Here is an 18,113-nt window from a genome sequence, read left to right as displayed (position 1 = left end):
TATGTAGCCCTGGCTGCCCTAGACCTCTGTGTAGCCCAAGCTGGTCTCAAACTCATAGACATTTTCCTGCCTCTGCCTTCCGTGCTGGGATTAAAGTCATGTACCACAACATCCTACTTTTAAGATTTAATTTTTATAAAGGTGGCAGGGGTGTGTGTCGTGTGTGTGTGTCGTGTGTGTGTGTGTAAATTGTGGGAAAATGTAAACAGGAAAGCACAGGCAGATTGGGTTCATTGATGCTATGTTCCTTATATCAGACTTCAGTATTGTCAGCTGTCTCTCTACACGCAACACGCAACACATCTCTCTGCCCGCAGCGTGTCTCTGCACGCGGTGTCTGGGGCTGTTTCACTCCTTGAAGGCCTGAGTTAACTGCAGTCCGTAAGACCATATGAGGAAGAAAATTGCAGTTGCCTCAGCTGTTCTGGCATATTCTCCTGTGTTTGCGAGGAGCAGGTACCACAGTCCGCTCACCGCCAGCTCTGAGAGAGAGAAACACATGCAGTCCATACAGGTCGTAAAACCTGCAGAAGCAGCTGGCTCTGTTTTTACTTTTTTGGACTGCTGTGCCGCAGAGGCCACACTTCCCACACGGCCGACCCCTCCCCTCTCAGCAATGGAAGCTACCTTCCTTTGGCTGACCTGGGCTTCACTACTTGAGGTTCCTCATGTGAGTGGAGTTCTTTTTATAGCCAGGTGGTGGTGGTGCACACCTTTAATCCCAGCACTGGGGAAGAAGAGGCGATAGATCTCGGTGAGTTCGAGGCCAGCTTGGTCTATAGACCTGGTTAGTTCTAGGACAGCCAGGGCTACACAGAGAGACTCAGTTTTGAAAAACAAAAACAGACAAACAAAAAATTTCCTTTTGTGACTGGCCTCTTCTTTCATCTAACCCCAAGTCTTAGAGGTTCATTTGTGTTGTGTGTTGGAATCTTCTCTTTTTTTCTTTTTGTTTTTTCGAGACAGGGTTTCTCTGTAACAGTCCTGGTTGTTTTGGAACTCTCTTTGTAGACCAGGCTGGCCTCAAACTCACTGAGATCCACCTACCTCTACCTCTTAAATGCTGGGATTAAAGGTATGTGCCACCACCACTTGGCACTGGAATCTCCCTTTAAAAGGCTATGCAGTACACCTGTAATACACCATGTGTCTGTCTGTCTACTCGTGGGCTCTAAGATCACTTCACCTCCTGGCTGTGAGGCAGATTGCAGTGAATGTGGGCAATTGAGAATCCTTTATTTGCACTTATATTCAGAGAGATTGTGGAGTTTGGGACAGAGTCATCCATGCAGTTTAGCAAATGCATACTTTTTTGTCCAGAGCAGCAGGAAGTTTGGCTGGGGAAGTCCTGTTCCTAGAGTGGGCCTTCTTAGTCCCTCATTTTCCACCCCTCCATACCCGTGTAAAAGAGACCCTCTCTAGAATAGTGTCTGCGTGGTAGAGGAGTTTTACCAGTACCCTTCTGGGGACTCCTCTACCATTGCCAAATTACTCCCAAAGCAAGCATCTCTCGGCACGTGTTCCTCTCCCGGCACGTATTCCTCTCCCGGCACGTGTTCCTGTCTGTGTTCATCTCTTGGCACACATTTATCAGCTGTCTGATTTGGCGTTTGTCTTCCTTGCAGGCGATTTTAGTGAGTAACATCACCACAGGCGAGAAGCTCATCAGAGACCTGCAAGGTAAGCCCCCTTCCGCCAGCCCAGCAGCTGCCTGCCTGGCCCTGTCCCAATGCCTCACAATGGCCTCCCGTGGCCCTGTCACTATGATCTTATGTTAGGAGTAACTGAGCCATCCCTAATGTAGTCTTATCTGTCCTTATAAAATATTATGGTGACGTTGCAAGTTATGATGGATGTAATTCAGCCCTTGGTTTATGACTCTTTAGGAAATACTGGGAGTGTGTGCTGAGTTTGGGGCACTTGCCTGGTGTTCACAAGTCCTTAGGTTCAGTCCCCACCACCAAACAAGTAATGAAGGCTCAATGTGAGCATCCCTGATGTAAGAGCCTCCACCACCATGTGGAAGATCCACATCTGACCTCAGGCCAAGGTCAGACTGCACAAAATTCTTGTGCAAAGTTATTTTTTTTAAGTTTTGTTTTTACTATTTTTTTTATTATTTTTTAAATTTATTATGTATATAATATTCTGTCTGCATGTATGCCTGCAGGCCAGAAGAGGGCACCAGATCTCATTACAGATGGTTGTGAGCCACCTTGTGGTTGCTGGGAATTGAACTCAGGACCCTTGGAAGAACAAGCAATGCTCTTAGCCTCTGAACCGTCTCTCCAGCCCATGCAAACTTATTTTTGAGCTGCGTATATAAAGCACGTATGAGGGCCGGTGAGGGGGCACAGCAGGAAAGACACTTGCTGCCCAGCCTGATGACCCGAGTTTGATCCCAAGGCCACATAGCCCAAGGAGAGGACTGATTCTCACAAGTTGACCTTTGACCTCCACACATGCGCAGTGGTGCACACACAAGTAAAAAGTCTAATAATTAAAAACTTTAATAGAGATTTCAAATAGGATCGAGGAGCAGGTTTCTGTGGGAGAGATTTCTGGTGGTTGGCATCGTGATGGCAGGGGAGGGGCTCTTCTCTCTCTCTCCCATTCTGCTCCCCTCTGCGTCATTTGTGCTGAGTGTGTTGCTGTTGTGTCTTGTGTGTCTGAGTGGCAGGACAGCCACACAGAGACCAGTGGAGTGATTTGCCCCCTTGCCTTAGCCCAGCTGAAGGCTCTGCAGAGCAGTTATGGCAGACTGCAGGAGGACATCTTCCAGTCCCAGAGGAACCAGACTAGCCTGGAGAAGAGGTTCTCCTATGACCTGTGAGTGTGGCTTGGGATGAACCGCACCCCCTGGGGAGGAGGGTCTGGGTTCTGAGCATCAGAGGCCAAGGACAGAGTCCAGTCCGCTCACTCAGCCTGGCACAGAGCTGGGAGTTGTCGTATGGAGCATGTGAGAAGGGACTTAGGCTTCTGGGGTCATGCCCTCTAGAAATCAGCATTCTGTCTGGTAAGTATCAACCAGCAGGGATCATTAGACAAAGTAAGAAAGGTGTGTTTGTATGCATGCTTGCGTGTGTGTGCACTTGGGTGTGGAGCATGAATCTAATTGGTTTTAACAATAAAGCCCCAGAGTCCGATATTAGGGGGTGAAAACTGAAAGATTGGAGAAGTAAAGCAGCCAGCCACTAAAGTTTTGACCTCTACAAAATTCTTAAACAGAAAGGCGAGATCCTGTCGCTACCTGTCTAGTGCTGGGATTAAAGACGTGTGCCTCCCAAGTACTAGGATCAAAGGCATGAGATCCCGAGTGCTGGGATTAAAGGTGTGTGCCACCACTGCCTGTTCTCTGTGGCTAGCTAGTGGCTTAGCTCCACCCTCTGATCTTCAGGCAAGCTTTATTTGTTAGATCACAAAATCACAGCACACAGGTGCATTGTGTGTACCTACGTGCGTGCACACACGCATGCAAGTAGTGCTCAGCAGGAAATGAACTAGCACTGTACCATCACATTTACACCTCAGAAGCTCAGTAATAGAAAGCACAGTAGGACTGTTACCTTGGCAGTCCCAACACTTAAAAAATGTCAGGCGTGGAACTGGAGAGTTGGCTCGGTGGTTAAGAGCACTGGCTGCTCTTCCAGAGGACCTGGGTTCAGTTCCCAGCACCCACGAGGCAGCTCACAAGCGTCTGTACCTCCCGTTGATCTTTTACCAGTCTATTTAACCCACACAGACATTAACATGCATGTCAGACGTCATAGGAAACAGGTAGGACCTGGAGAAGGTGACGCCACCCAGGAAGGGCCAGCATCCGAGGGGAAATACCTGACATTCCAAACCATTAGACAAGATCACTAGATGTCCCTGAACCCTGGACTCACCCACTCCCCTCACCCCAATCTCTGTTGTGATAACCAGCTTTGGGGACACCCAGACCTTTTGTCAGTAAGGGCGGGCATGCTGTCTTCCTATCTTTTTGAAGGGGAGAAGGGTCACGGCTTCACAAGGTTTCTACAGAATTGACAGTGACTGTCCAAAGGACAGGTGCTCCCGGAGTCCTGCAAAATGTGTTCCCCGTAAGTTGTACACTCGTGGATCTAAGAATCCGTCAACTGTACATTTACTATATAATGTTTGTGACTCCAACAAGCTTCAGAGTATTTCATCATTTAAAGGTATTTGGGATTTTATTCTTCCACAAGACACTCAGTATAGGTTTATCTTGTCACCAGCTGTACATTGCCAAATTACTTGCATTCTTTCTTGTTTTATTTTGGAATGGGTCTTCCTGTGTAGCCCCAGTGACCCTAAATTTTGTATAGGTCAGATTGGCCTGGGACTCATCATCTCCCACCCAAGTGCTGGGATCACTACACAGTACTTCCTCGTTGCTTCCTAAAAGTAAGCTGGGTATGCAGACCCCAGAAGCCCGGAGTAATCGCTGCCTTACATATACCAGGCTCACAGAATGCCCATGTCCTTTGGAAATACCAACAACTTGCCTGATTTCCTAATTATTTCAAAACCCAATCCTGCAAACAGCATGAAGTCTGGAGCACATTAATTCATTGCTAAATACCAGGGCAGGTGCCGAGCACTGCATCCTCAGTAGGCAGGGCAGGTGCCGAACACTGCATCCTCAGTAGGCAGGGCAGGTGCCGAGCACTGCATCCTCAGTAGGCAGGGCAGGTGCCGAGCACTGCATCCTCGAAGCTAATATTTCCTCCAAACCAGTGGTTTTGCTTGATAAGTTATGACCCAAGATTTCAGCCTATCAGAAGTCAGCTATGGGCCAGAGGGAGACATGTGGGTCCTAGGTCGGGCAGTGGCTGTTGTGCTATCCTGGGTTGTGTGTGCATGGAGACACTTGTACTAAGAGGTGAGCAGCCTTGATGGTCGGTCTTTCTGGCTATCCGTCTCACCCTAGCCACAGGCTAGCCATCCATAGCTTTCATCATTGAGGTGGCTTTCCGGAGGGGAGGGGACACCTTTGTAGGTTGTGTTGTTAAGACTGCCCCCATCTCTGCTAAGAGATCACGTGCCCATAGATTGACAGGCAGGCCAGGAAGAACATATGGCTGGAAAAAACCCTCATATCCTTCTTCATCATGTCATTTCAATATTTTTGAACTTTTTTGAGGAGTTGTTTGACCTATTCCCTGCAGCCGTACAGTACCTTCTTCCAAGGGCCATGCCTTTGGCCAATTTTTTTAAAAAATATTTATTTATTTATTTACTTATTATGTATACAATAGTCTGTCTGTGTGTATGTCTGCAGGCCAGAAGAGGGCACTAAACCTCATTACAGATGGTTGTGAGCCACCATGTGGTTGCTGGGAACTGAACTCCGGACCTTTGGAAGAGCAGGCAATGCTCTCAACCACTGAGCCCTCTCTCCAGCCCCTTTGGCCAATATTTTAAGGACAAAGCTGATACATCTGCCCCAGAATCTAATACACCATCAAAGCCCTTTCCCTCTATAGTTATTCTAAATTGGGGCCGTTCACTTAACTGTGCAACCCAGAAGGCAGCCGTTCCAGGGGATCCAAACCCTTGCTTGCCACGGGCTCGTGTATCTTTATAGTCTGCATCTACTATCCCAGGATGTATCTGGATCCCCTTTAAAAGGGTACTGCTTCTGCCTAATATAAGTCCCATGGTACCTGGTGGTAACGGCCCATATGCTCCTGTAGGGAGTGCTTGCACTCCCATTTGTGGAGTTAAGACTGCTCTGGCTGAGGGCACAGAGGTCCTATCCTGCATTCCCTGATGTGGCTCCAACAAGGTCTGCAATGCGAAAGGATTTCTCTGCGGAAGGAACTGGACATGGCCTCTGCTGGGGTACCGTCCCTGTGGTCCCGCGGTCATTGCTCCATACACTGAGGTTTTGGGACCCTGGAGCAGGGCCCTCTGCCAGTTTCCCTGCTGTTAATTAATGGTACGTGGCAGAGCTTTCCCATCTATATCTGTTTTAGAGAAACAATCTTTAGCCTAATGTGCTCCCCTTCTGCATCTAGGGCACAAGCCAGGTTTCCTCCTTCCCTTCATTATCAGCTGTGGGCATTCCACAGACCAGGAGTTCTGCAGTTCAAACAATTACGGCCTCTGCCCTCTCTCCCAGTCCTCTTATGTTTCTCCGAGGTTGAATAGCTGCCACTATAACCTGGGCTTGAATGAAATTCTCATCTCCCATCTGTATCTCTGCATAACCTGATATATTCATTTAAACTCTGTTTTGTGAGGGCGTAATGCTCCCTTACAATATCTATTGGCATTTTCAAATACAAGTTGCTTTATTATGGGCATGGCTGTTGTTTCATCTCCAAACAATCTACCTGCTAATTGTAACAGTCTATCTACATAATCTTGGAATGGTTCAGATGGTCCTTGTGAAACTTTTGATAATTGATCCCCAGCTGCTTTGTTAGGTAGGGCCTTCCAAGCTTTAGTGGCAGCTGCAGCTATTTGGGCAAATACTTCTAGATCATACAGAATTTGTTGCTGCAAATCATCATAAGTCCCAGCCCCAGTTAACATATCTAAATTACGTTGAGCTTGACCCGCTAGTGCATTTAACTGGGCCGTTTGCTTACAATTTTCTTGATATTCCCCTCGCCATAGGAGATAATCTCCCCCAGATAAGACAGCATGACATAGTTGCTGCCAATCACTTGGTGTTAAATTCAGAGCAGAGAAAGATTCTACCATGGATAACGTGAAGGGTGCTTGAGCCCCATATACAGCTACAGCTTCCTTTAATTGTTTCATTTCTTTAAATTGTATTGCAAAATGTTGGCGAATTATTTGCCCTGGGTTGTTGGGGTCTGGCACCTCCATTACCGGTGCAACCATGTGTGCAGGACGGAAACAAACTCCCTTGTTTTGTTCAGTGCCAGAGCCCCTACTCAACTGAGACCACCAACCTTCATCATTATAAACCGGTGGGGCCGAAGGAGTTTGGTGTAAATCTTTTTTTACTTTATGCTTTTTCAGTTTTCTAAAGAGATTTCTTATTTCCCTACATATGATTTCCTCCTCTTCTTCTGATGCATCCTCACTATCTTCTACAATCTTGAAATCAAACTCCTCCCTAGCTACTGACTCTTTTCTGAACAAGGCAGGAAAGATACTGCCAACAGCTCCCATCTTAACTCCTCAATATGTCTCCGTTGGCCTGGAATGACCCTGTTCGCTTACAATTTATCTTGGCTGAAATTGCCTTGCCTGCACGGCCTGGAACCGAAACCCGAGCGAAGGACGTCAGGATTAACACATACCCCAATCCACCCTCACCTTCCAAGGGCGACCTCTCAGTGTTCCCTAGTTCCCGATATCTGGGTGGGACCTCCAATTACTGCGCACCCGCGGCTGCACTCTATGCTCTAGAATCCAATTCGCAAGCTTCGGGCAAGGGGCTGGAGGTTGAGGAAACACATGCAGAGACAAACCGACACACAGACCACCAATCGCTGGTACAAAGCCCTTCTTTAATAGCACCATGGAGGCTTAAATACCCTGCAGTCCATGGCCAACAGGTGAAAAGCCCATCCTCTGATCCTCTAGGCACAGCTTCTGGTAACTTCAATTAGAAGGGTCTAGCAGGGAAGAGCAGCTGAAGGCCAGGACTCAATTAGTCCCAACATTAGGCTTGTTTTTAGCTAGGCCTTATAACTTGAATTAATCCAGTTCTATTAATTTGCTTTGTGACTTTATTACTTTTACTCTGTACAGAGCCCATGTTGCTGTTCTGCCTCCTCCATGCCTGGTTGGCGACTGTCTCCATCGCTGCCCTTTGTCTTCCCAGCGTCCTCTCTGCCCCGCAAATCCTGCTTAGCGATTGGCCATTCAGGTTTCTTCACAGTGTACACAAAGATTATTCCACAGCACACATGTATGAAATAGCCTGCCTGAGGCCTCAGAGAAGAAACACTACCCAGTCTATGTTGTGTCTCAGGATCTGAGCTTCACCCCGAGAGGTCTGCCCATTTCCCCTGCTGGTTCTGAGCTGGAATGTGGGGGTGTGGATAGCATTTGCATGGCTAGAGATGGAGGGAGGCCCTTCCTGCTTACTTCAGCACAGTCCGGGCAGGTGAAGTTCAGGAGTAGAAGAAGGCCTGCCTACACATTCCTTAATCACTGTGTGCTAGCCCCTTCTGCTAGTCAGCCACTTGCAGCGGGACTGACTGTGGGAAGTTTTTCAATGAAGTCTCTGCTTCTTTCTCACGTCTGAGGTTCCTGTTGTTGCCCAGTTTCCTGCTGTGTGTGGAATGTTTTGATCCATTGATGCTTTTTGATCTGCCAAAGGGTGTGTTCCAAGTTAGGGTCTGAGGCCCGAAATGTTTCCAGCCCAGGGAAGGCTGCACAGAGAGCACTGCAGTCTTCTGGAGACTTGAGTCTTTCTCTTAGCTTTAGCTGACTCAGGCTCCCTCCAGTGGATGTCAGGTGCAGCTCGCTGACAGCTGGACCAGCTGTCGGTCCTGATGCTGCCCAGAGTCCATCCCCACCCCCCAAGGCTAAAGGAGTCAAGCTCCTCAGACTGCTCCACAGGCCAGTCACCAGAACTGGGTGTCCCCCGGCCCTCTGCGGGTCGGTTTACAAATTCAGGGATACCTGCCATACTCCTTGGTAATCTGCCAGCCAGCTCCCAGAACTGAGGACAGCTTTACTCACTAGGGCTTCATTACAAAGGCTGCGGTAGGTGAGCAGCCACAGATGGCAGAGTTATAGGGCAAGGTCTGGGAATAGGGGACTTAGGCCTCCCGTGGACTCAGGGCCCAGCCTTCCGGTTCATCTGTGTCGTTACCAGCACAGAAGCTATGAAACCTCAAGGTCTAGAGGTGGTAACGGGGTTTGTTATGTAGGCGTGATCGATGAAATCATCATCCATATGGTTGAACCTTCCAGTCCCTCTCACCTCTGCTAGGCATGCAAGTGTTACAACTCTGGAGGGAAAGGTATCCTGACTTTTTGGGAAGTCAGTCTCTGTCTGAAGCTGGGGTGCAGTGGGGGATGGTCTCCCTGAAGGATGTAGCAATTCTGCTTCTCTCTGAGACAGTCATTGCAAGATGTTCCCAACACTAGGAAATCACAGGGGTTTTAGGAATCTGTATTGGCAGTGTTTGTGTGTGTGTGTGTGTGTGTGTGTGTGTGTGCGCACGCACGCGCGTGCATGTGGGTACATGTGTGTGCATGTGTGTGCGTGCATGTGGGTGCGGGGTCCAGCAGGGAGTGCTTGGGACACCCACACATCCTTCCGTTTGCCTTCCCCAGGAACCAGTGTATCAAACAGATGAAAGAGGTGAAGGAACAGTGTGAAGAACGGATAGAAGAGGTCACCAGAAAGAGAAACGAGGCCATCGTTTCCAGAGATGCAGGTGACAAAAACAGCCAGCGTCAGCAGGTAATTTGGGTCTGTTCTGACCTGGGTGCCCAGGAGCTGCACCTCCTCTCCTCAGCATTTTATTCTGACCTGTGTCTCTGTTCTCCCCATGGGTGTGGTTCTCTGTGATACAGTGGAGCAAATCCTGGTACCAGGATACCCAGACCCAACTGTGGATGCTGGCCCTTGAGATAGAGCTAGCCTTTACCGTCTCCACCCCATGTGGGAGAAGCCGATGCTATTTGGCTGTTTGAGGCTGCTGAGGTGGAGATGTGAAATGCTGTGGCCAGGGTCAGTGTGGCCCCGTGGCAGGGCCCAGAGTAGCATTCTCTCGTGAGTTCTGATAGCAGAGCATTTATCTTTTCACAGGATGAACTTGCTTTCACTGATTTTTTTCATTTTAATTAATTTATGAGCTAATTCGTGTATCTTTTATTCTACTTACTTTTGATTTAATTTACTAATTTGTTTCATGGCTTCTTAAGGTACAATCTTGATTCCTGGATACAGATCTGAAGATTCCTTTCTCATGTATGCATTCAGTGCTACAAATATTTTTTTTTGAAAAAGCATTGTTTTTATTGCAGCCTGTGAATTCTAGTAAATTGTTCTCATTTAGACCAAAATATTTTATCTATCTATCTATCTATCTATCTATCTATCTATCTATCTATCTATCTATCTATCTATCTATCTATCTATCTTTTTCTTCAAGACAGGGTCTCACTATATAGCTCAGGCTGTCCTGGAACTCACTCTGTAGTCCAGGCTGGCCTCTGACTCAGAGAGATCCACCTGCCTCTGCCTACCAAAGTGCTGAGATTAAAGATGTGACCAAAATATTTTTAAATTTGAGACTTTTACTTTAATCTGTGCAGTATTTAAAAGCTGTGCCTTAATCTCCACACATTTAGGCATTTTTCAGATACCTTTCTATTTCTAATTCCTTATTAATTCTTCTGTAGTAGAAGGGGAGACATGATGTGGTTCCAAGTTTAAATTTGCTATGATGGAGTTTTAGCCTAGAATGTAGTCTGTTTTGGTTAGTGTCCCCTGTGAGTGAGGTGGATGCTTTTCCTTTGGCTTCTCAGAACTTTTAATTTCCCTGCTGTAAATGGAAGTTTCTGTTCTACCTGGTCCCTCAGCCATTCAGTCCCAACAAAACACAGAGGCTTATATTAACTATAAACTGGTTAGCCCAGTAGCTCAGGCTTACCATTAATTAGCTCTTACAACTTAAATTAACCCATAATTCTTATCTTAGCCATGTGGCTTGGTACCTTACTCAGTGAGGCTTTCTCATGCTGCTTCCTCTGTGTCTGGGGGCTGACTGCAGATTGAGTTTTCCTCTTCCCAGAATTCTCCTAGTCTGGTTGCCTCGCCTGTACTTCCTGCCTGGCTACTGGCCAATAAGCATTTTATTAAACCAATACTAGTGACAAATCTCTACAGGGTACAAGAGCATCATCCCACAGCACCCTGTAGTTTGACATGACACACCTTCTTAGTTTTTATTCTGCTTGGTGTTCTCTGGACTTCTTCCATCTTTAGTTTGGTGTTTGACATGAATTTGGAGGAATTCTTAAATCTTGATTTTCTAGATGTTTCTTTGTCTTAGCCAGGTCTGATCATTATGTATGTGTGACATTCAGAAGTTGTCTCCGCACTTCTACCCTGAGTGTTAGGGATCTACAGTGACCATGCGTGTCTGCCTCCCACCCTGAGTAAGAGGGATCTACAGTGACCATGCATGTCTGCCTCCCACCCCGAGTAAGAGGGATCTACAGTGACCATGCATGTCTGCCGTCCTACCCTGAGTGTTAGGGATCTACAGTGACCATGCATGTCTGCCTCCCACCCTGAGTAAGAGGGATCTACAGTGACCATGCATGTCTGCCGTCCTACCCTGAGTGTTAGGGATCTACAGTGACCATGCATGTCTGCCTCCCACCCTGAGTAAGAGGGATCTACAGTGACCATGCATGTCTGCCTCCCACCCCGAGTAAGAGGGATCTACAGTGACCATGCATGTCTGCTTCCCACCCTGAGTAAGAGGGATCTACAGTGACCATGCATTTCTGCCGTCCTACCCTGAGTGTTAGGGATCTACAGTGACCATGCATGTCTGCCTCCCACCCCGAGTAAGAGGGATCTACAGTGACCATGCACGTCTGCCTCCCACCCTGAGTTAGAGGGATCCTATCTGTAGTTGTCTTACTGTCTTTGGGATTGGTTTCATGTTTTCAGACTATGTTCTCGCTGTTTTTCATTTTCAGTAGGTTTCTATTTTTTCTCTAAACTTGGGAAACTGTCCCTTGGCTGTAGCTAGTGTACATATGAGCCACCAAAACTTCATTCACATGACAGCATTTTTATTTCATTATTTCTTTTCTTCCCTTAACGTTTCTGTCTCCACCTCATTGTTTACTTTATTCGCTGGGGCTCTCTGTATGTTAGCCACGTTTGCTCTAAATCCATGACCTGGTATGTCAGGTACCACTGTGTGCTTCCAATGTTTCCTGTCTCCAAATTGGTCTTGTTTTACAGGGTGCCTTCTAGTCTTGTACTTGGCCATGGGACAGGATATGCTGGGTAAAGGGGTCTACTGTAAATAGGTTGTCTACCACCCGTTGTAAGATGATGGAGCAGAGACATACATTCTTTAGGGCTAGATATAGGAATGAGCCTGTGCTTTGGATTATGTCCTGCTTCTCAGTATACCCAACAAGTGGCAGAAAGGGACTGACGTTGGACGGTCCCCTTCCCTCAGCTCCTTTAGTGTCTGAGAGTAACTAAAGGAAACGGACAGCTTCTTGGTCATCTGGGAATGCTAAATTCCACGTATCTGTGACTTTCTTGAGTTCCATGTCATAAGATGGGAGAATGTATTCTGTGTGAGTCAGTCATGTTAGGCCCACGTGCCCTGGACAGGGTGAGCATGTCCTAGTAGTGGGCTGCGCGTTATAGATATTTGGTCAGGTAACTTGGTGTATTGAAATGGTTACATTTCCCCTTATTTCTTTCATTGTTGAGTGTGTTTTCTGGAGGACCTGGACTTAACCGCAGTCTACTGTTCTATGCCGTGTGACACGGTAGACGGTGGTGTTTTAGTTTAGGGGTTTTTACCTGCTGGTGGACGCAGTGAGGATCCCGTGACCTACTTTCAGAGACCTGTGCTTATTTCAATTCCAGCCCCTCAAGCCTCAAGTCAAGCTTCAGGATGTTGTCCTGGCAAAGGGTCAGCTGCCACAAGGGGAAAGGGTTGTGCCCAGGAACCAGTCCCAGACACCAGTCCCCAGTTCACAGGTGCGGGATTTGAAACCACACGAGCAGAATGGTAAGCATGTCCTGCAAATCCAAGCATCAGTGTATGGTTTGGGAGGGTGGTGTGGACGCTGAGGGCAGAGTGGGCCTTGAGGTAGCCGAGACTGGGCAGTATAGCCAGCTGGTGGTCCTTTCTCTTGAGTCCCTGGATGGGGGATGCAGGCTTCCACACTGCCTTACTAACACCTCGTCCTTGTAAGCTGAGTGCTCAGTTCCTTGGCAGCTATGTACAGGTACAGACAGCACTTTAATTCAGGGTACTGGAGAATTGTGGGACTTAGGGGCAGACACTGGGCCCCCAGACTTGTCCTAAACAAATGACCATGAGAGCCTAGCCCTCAGGGTGTCGGGGTACCTGAATCCATATTATTTTCTGATTTTGTTTGTTCATTGGGTTTTGTTTTGTTTTTGTTTAGAGATAGATCTCATTTATGTAGATCTGGCTGATCTGAAATTCGCTATATAGACCAACCTGGTCTCGAACTCATAGAAATCCACTTGCCTCTGTTGAGTGCTAGGATTAAAGGTGTGGGCCCTCATGCCCTGAACTTCTAGCTGTTTAATCAGAAGATGAGGAAGGACAGAAGCCTGTGGTCAGGAGAGGATGTCGGAGGCCCAGCTCCTAGCCAGCTACTCCGAAGTGTGCAGCTCGCCTGCAGCCATGCTTTCTGATGACACCCTAGGAATGAAGCGGCGATCCTTCTTTGTTTTTCTGAGATAAGTTCTTGTGCAGCCCAGGCTGGGCACAAACTCACTGGGCAGCCATGCCTGGAACTGACTTTGCTGCCTTCGCCTCCCCAAGTCCTGGGATGATGGGTGTGCTGCATGCATTTTTTGTAGTTAACGTTACCATTTCTTCCTTCTGTTTTGTCTGAGGCAGAGTATCCCAGGCTGGCTGGCCCCACATTGACTGTGTAGCCTACATTCCTAATGCTGTGACCCTTTAATATAGTTCACGTTGTGATGACCCAGCCATAAAGTATTTTCATAACTGTAATTTTGTGGCTGTTATGGATCGTAATGAAAATAGTTTTGGAGACAGAGGTTTGCTAAAAGGGCTGCAACCCACAAGCCCGAGAACTGCTGATGTAGCCAAATCTGGCTTTCGATGGCCGGATCTTCCTGCCCCTGCCTCCGGAGTGACAGGATGATAGGTGTCAGCTCCACGCCCAGAAAGGCTAGGCATGGTGGTGCACATCTTTAGTCCTAGCACTCACTCTCAAGTTTCTCAGGGTCAGGAGGATCTTTGAGTTCAAGGTCACCCTGGTGTACAAAGCTTTCAGACAGCCAGGGCTACGCGGAGAAACCCTGTCTCAAAACAACAACAAAACCAAAACAAAGGATGCTCTTGCTATCATATCTAACTATGTTCTGTGCAGAGGAAAGCAACAAGATTCAGATTGTCAGTGAGGAGCATGGCCAGGGACCACCGAAGGCATCAGTCCAAAACCAGGCCCCCGTGAATGACACACCTGTAGGAGCTGGGAGACCTCCGCAGCTCGCACAAGGGCCAGCTGCCCTGTTGGCCAAGCCTGAGGATTCTCAGTACCCCGAGCGGTACCAGCTTGTCGTCCAAGATGAGCAGGAGAAGCCACGTGCTGCTGAGGAAGGTGGGTGGCCCTGAGGGTTCCCAGACGTCCTGCCAGGTACTCCGCTCTCTCCATTTTCTCAGCACTGGACACGTCTTGAATTTCACCAACTGGCCTTCATGGCTTGTGTTTATTTGATGTCCATTATCGAGAGGGAAACCGGGCAGGTAGGCCACCTGTCTGTCTCTACCTGCTATGGGTTATGTACTGAGAGTGCCTGAAGGGAGGGATGTGGGATCCCCGCATCTGAGGAGCCGTGACAGCTGAATCCCACCTTCCTCCCCTCCTTAGAGAGTGGAGTCTTCGTTCAGCCAAGTATCTCAGGAGTATTCTGCTGCCTTAAAGGTGTGGAAACTTCCCATTCTGTGGCCCCAGGTGCACTCATGATGACACCTGTGCCCCTGAGTGGAACAAATGCCAGACCTGAGGGATGCGTCTAATTCTGTCAGTCTTTCCTTCAGAACATGTTCCTCTGTTGTTCTGCTTAAGGGTGCATTTTGTCAGCCTGCTGCTGAGTGTCACTGTCAGAACCTAGTCCCGTGGTGCTCACGAGGGGAGGGAGGGACCCCACTCTGGTGGCACTCAGCTGAGCTACAGGACTTGAAGTGGAACAGCTAAAGGCAGACACGCGTGACCAGGCCTGTGTGGTGCACCGGCTTCCGCGGGCAGCGGTAACGATCTCATTTGGCGGATACATGGATCGAGAATTGCTCTTGCTGCTTCTATATCAGAGAATAAAAGCGGAGTAGAGATTTTCTAGGCGTTCCTTTTAAGGAAGGTCTGCTGGGCCTCCCCATGTACACACACTGCCAGGGAGACTCCTGTTGTCTCTAGTCTGCATTCTGTGCTTTATCCAGGGGAGAGCATGGTTGTGGACAGTCCAATCCTGTATGTGGAAGCCCATGGTATTCACACGTACCCTTTCTTGGAGTCATTTTGAGAAGCCACTGTCATTTCCCATCATTAACCTATTATTTCCTGAAACAGGTTGCTTTTCCTTAATCCGTTGATTGCCTTTCTCAAAAAACGTGTATAGTTTCTCAGTTTCCTGACTGAATCATGGCTTCTTACCTAGGATTTTTTTTTTCGTTCATTTGTTTTGTTAGGAATGAAGCCCACAGCCTTTGTGCACTAGCGTTTCCATCACCAGGGCTGAATTTTCTAGACTCAGTGTTGAAGGGGCATGTTTTCCAGTAGTCTCCGTGGTGTTTGTACTGGGCAGAAGCTCACAAGTCGGGCAGTTTTCTGAGGTACGGGTCTGGTATTGCAGTGATGTCAACAATGACATGTGGTGACGTGGTGACGTCCTGTGTGCTGGTTTTACAGAGAGGAACCAGCAGCAGCTGAAAGACGACTATGACACAGACGAAAACGAAGCCGAGTCTGAGAGAGACAAGCAGGCCGTCCTTGCGGGGAACGACGGCGATAGAAACGGTAGGAACAGTGTGTGGGAGGGCTCACCTTCTGTTTTCTTCCTTTTCTTTTAACTGTTGATAAGTGGTGGTCATTCAGGGAGACTCTTTGTCTTTTTGGTTTCTCAAGACAGGGTTTCTCTGTATAACAACCTTGTCAGTCCTGAAACTCGCTCTTTACACCAGGCTGGCCTCACACTCACAGAGTTCCACCGGCCTCTGCCTCCTGAGTGCCACCCCATCTGGAGAGGCTGTTTTCTTTAGAAGTCCTGGCAAGTGAGGTAGTGGGGCAGGGTGAGAGCAGAGATGCCCCAGAAATCAGAGGGCGTGCCGTTAGAGATTTAGGGCTTTCCCAACAATGACCAGGGCACCCCAGAGTCACTCCACACCTGGTTTGGGCCCAATCATTAGATTCTCTGCTGACTGCCTCTTAACCAGTGTTCCGCTGTGGCTAGCCCTCTAGAGAAGCTGACGAAACGCGTCTCTGACAAGGCTCTTGTCCCTTCTGACTCCGAGTGCTGATCAGCAGCACTCTGCTCTGCCCTACTAAGTCCTTTGTCTCTGCCTTTCTGGACTCAAACAGCATGTGCAGTGTTCACCCAGCTCACACGTTCATTTGCAGATTCTGTGCCATCTGCTCTTTGTCCCAGTTCTCTGTGGTTTCCCGCTTCCGTGCAGTCGACGATGCTGCAGCCCTGAGCACTAGTTTTCGTGAACCTGAGTCACGGGGCATGTAAGGGAGTACAGGCCACTCCATGAGTAAGTAGTCCTCCAGGGGACACGCTGGCGCCGCCGCACAAGGCGCAAGTCCTTCTGCTGACACAAAGGACTGTGGATTGCAAGGGTGCGGCGTCCTGTGGCTGGCGCTCTGTACCGTTTTGCTCCCACTTGCTCTGCAAGTTTATTCCTGCTGACCTCTAAACCAGGAACAGGGGCTCTGGGTTTCAGTTTTGTGCTTGATTCCCTACCTCAGAACCTGAGGTGTTTTTTGGAATTGTTTTGGCCTTTTAAATTACACATGTGTAGGCACATGGGTGCCACTGTGCATGTCTAGAGGTCAAAGGACAACCTGTGAGAGTCAGTTCTCTTCTTCCATCATGCGGGATCTGGAGATCAGATTTAGGTTTCAGGCTTCGTTCACACCTTTAGAAGCAGAGGGAGAAGTCCGGGCTCTTTAGGCTCCATCAGAAATCCTTTGGCCTGCTTGCATCTTAATTATTGCCTGGTTATTACCCCACCTCACCTTTGGACTCAGAACTCCTTCTCTTATCACATGAGTAATTCTTGATGTTTGATGGATTTTTTAAAAAACTTCAGGACTGGAGAGATGGTTTAGTAGTTAAAGACCCAAATTCAATTCCCAGTATCCACATAAGTATCAGATGGCTCATAACCATCTGAACTCCAGTTCCAGGGGATCCTCTGGCTTCCATGGGCCCTGTAGTTATATGTATCTATCTACAGACAGGTAACTACAAATAAAATCCTTTCTAAATCTTAAACAGTAGCAAAAGGGTTCCCATGCATCCTCTCTCCACATTCCCCAAATGTTCTCACCTTAAGTAACCACAGTCCAACCATCCACAAGAAGTGTTGATATAGTACACTAATATAGCGAATGCCTGTCCAACTGATGTCCTCTCTGTCATCTAGACACACACACGCCCCACACTTCCTATCCTGCCTGCTCTGTGTCTGTACCTTATTTATCACTGTTTTGTTTTTCAAGACAACGGTTTCTGTGTGTTGTCCTGGGCATATGGAATTCACTCTGTAGACCAGGCTGGCCTCAAACTCCGAGACTGCCTGCCTCTGCCTCCCAAGCGAGTGCTGGGATTAATGGTGTATGCCACCAGGCCCAACTTACTCAGATACTCCTGTTTCAAGTGTACTGGCCTAATCTGGGAGACAGAGTCCTTCAATGTGGGTATCTGATTCAGCAGTATATTCTTACAATTCTGTATTTATCCAGCAACTCACTTGCAGAGGTTCTACAGAAGCCTCCGTTTGATTATATCACGTACTATAGAGGTAATGATTTCTGAGGCACAGGGATAAATAACTTATTAGCAGGAAGAATGCCAAGCAAATACAAGACATCCCATCTTTCTTCCGTGTACATGACTACTGAATTGCCCTCTGGCTCCAGCGCAGCACCCCTGCAGCTGACTATCCTGCTAGATGTCTGGCTTTGCGGTGAAAAGCTGTGGTCTTAGTCGGTTATGCGAGGCCTGTGGGGCACTCTGATCTGTGCAACGCTGTCAGCGGAGTGAGGGCAAAACAAAAGGATAAAACGGACAGCTTAAGACCTGGCTTGTCCCGGGGACTCTGTAGTCTCAACACTACCAGGATTAAACATGAATTACGTTGGCTTTAAGTCTTGTGACTAAAGTCACTACC

General features: G+C 48.0%; 1 protein-coding gene across 2 annotated transcripts in view; it reads left to right on the top strand.

Moving 5' to 3' along the window:
• Golm1 (golgi membrane protein 1) overlaps positions 1–18,113 on the top strand; it is a 43,931-nt gene that overhangs the window by 21,930 nt on the left and 3,888 nt on the right. For both annotated transcript variants that reach the window (XM_085699640.2, XM_085699641.2), the window contains exons 4-9: positions 1,626–1,680; positions 2,727–2,829; positions 9,280–9,409; positions 12,581–12,725; positions 14,092–14,322; positions 15,628–15,735. In XM_085699640.2, coding sequence (XP_085555766.2) covers positions 1,626–1,680; positions 2,727–2,829; positions 9,280–9,409; positions 12,581–12,725; positions 14,092–14,322; positions 15,628–15,735 — 772 coding nt within the window. The remainder of the gene's footprint in view (positions 1–1,625; positions 1,681–2,726; positions 2,830–9,279; positions 9,410–12,580; positions 12,726–14,091; positions 14,323–15,627; positions 15,736–18,113) is intronic.

This window comes from Myodes glareolus, chromosome 14 (assembly GCF_982192425.1).
Source record: "Myodes glareolus chromosome 14, mMyoGla1.1, whole genome shotgun sequence".
Lineage (NCBI taxonomy): Eukaryota > Metazoa > Chordata > Mammalia > Rodentia > Cricetidae > Myodes > Myodes glareolus.
The sequence above is the reverse complement of the archived record's forward strand: the minus strand, read 5'-3'. Positions and strand labels throughout refer to the sequence as shown.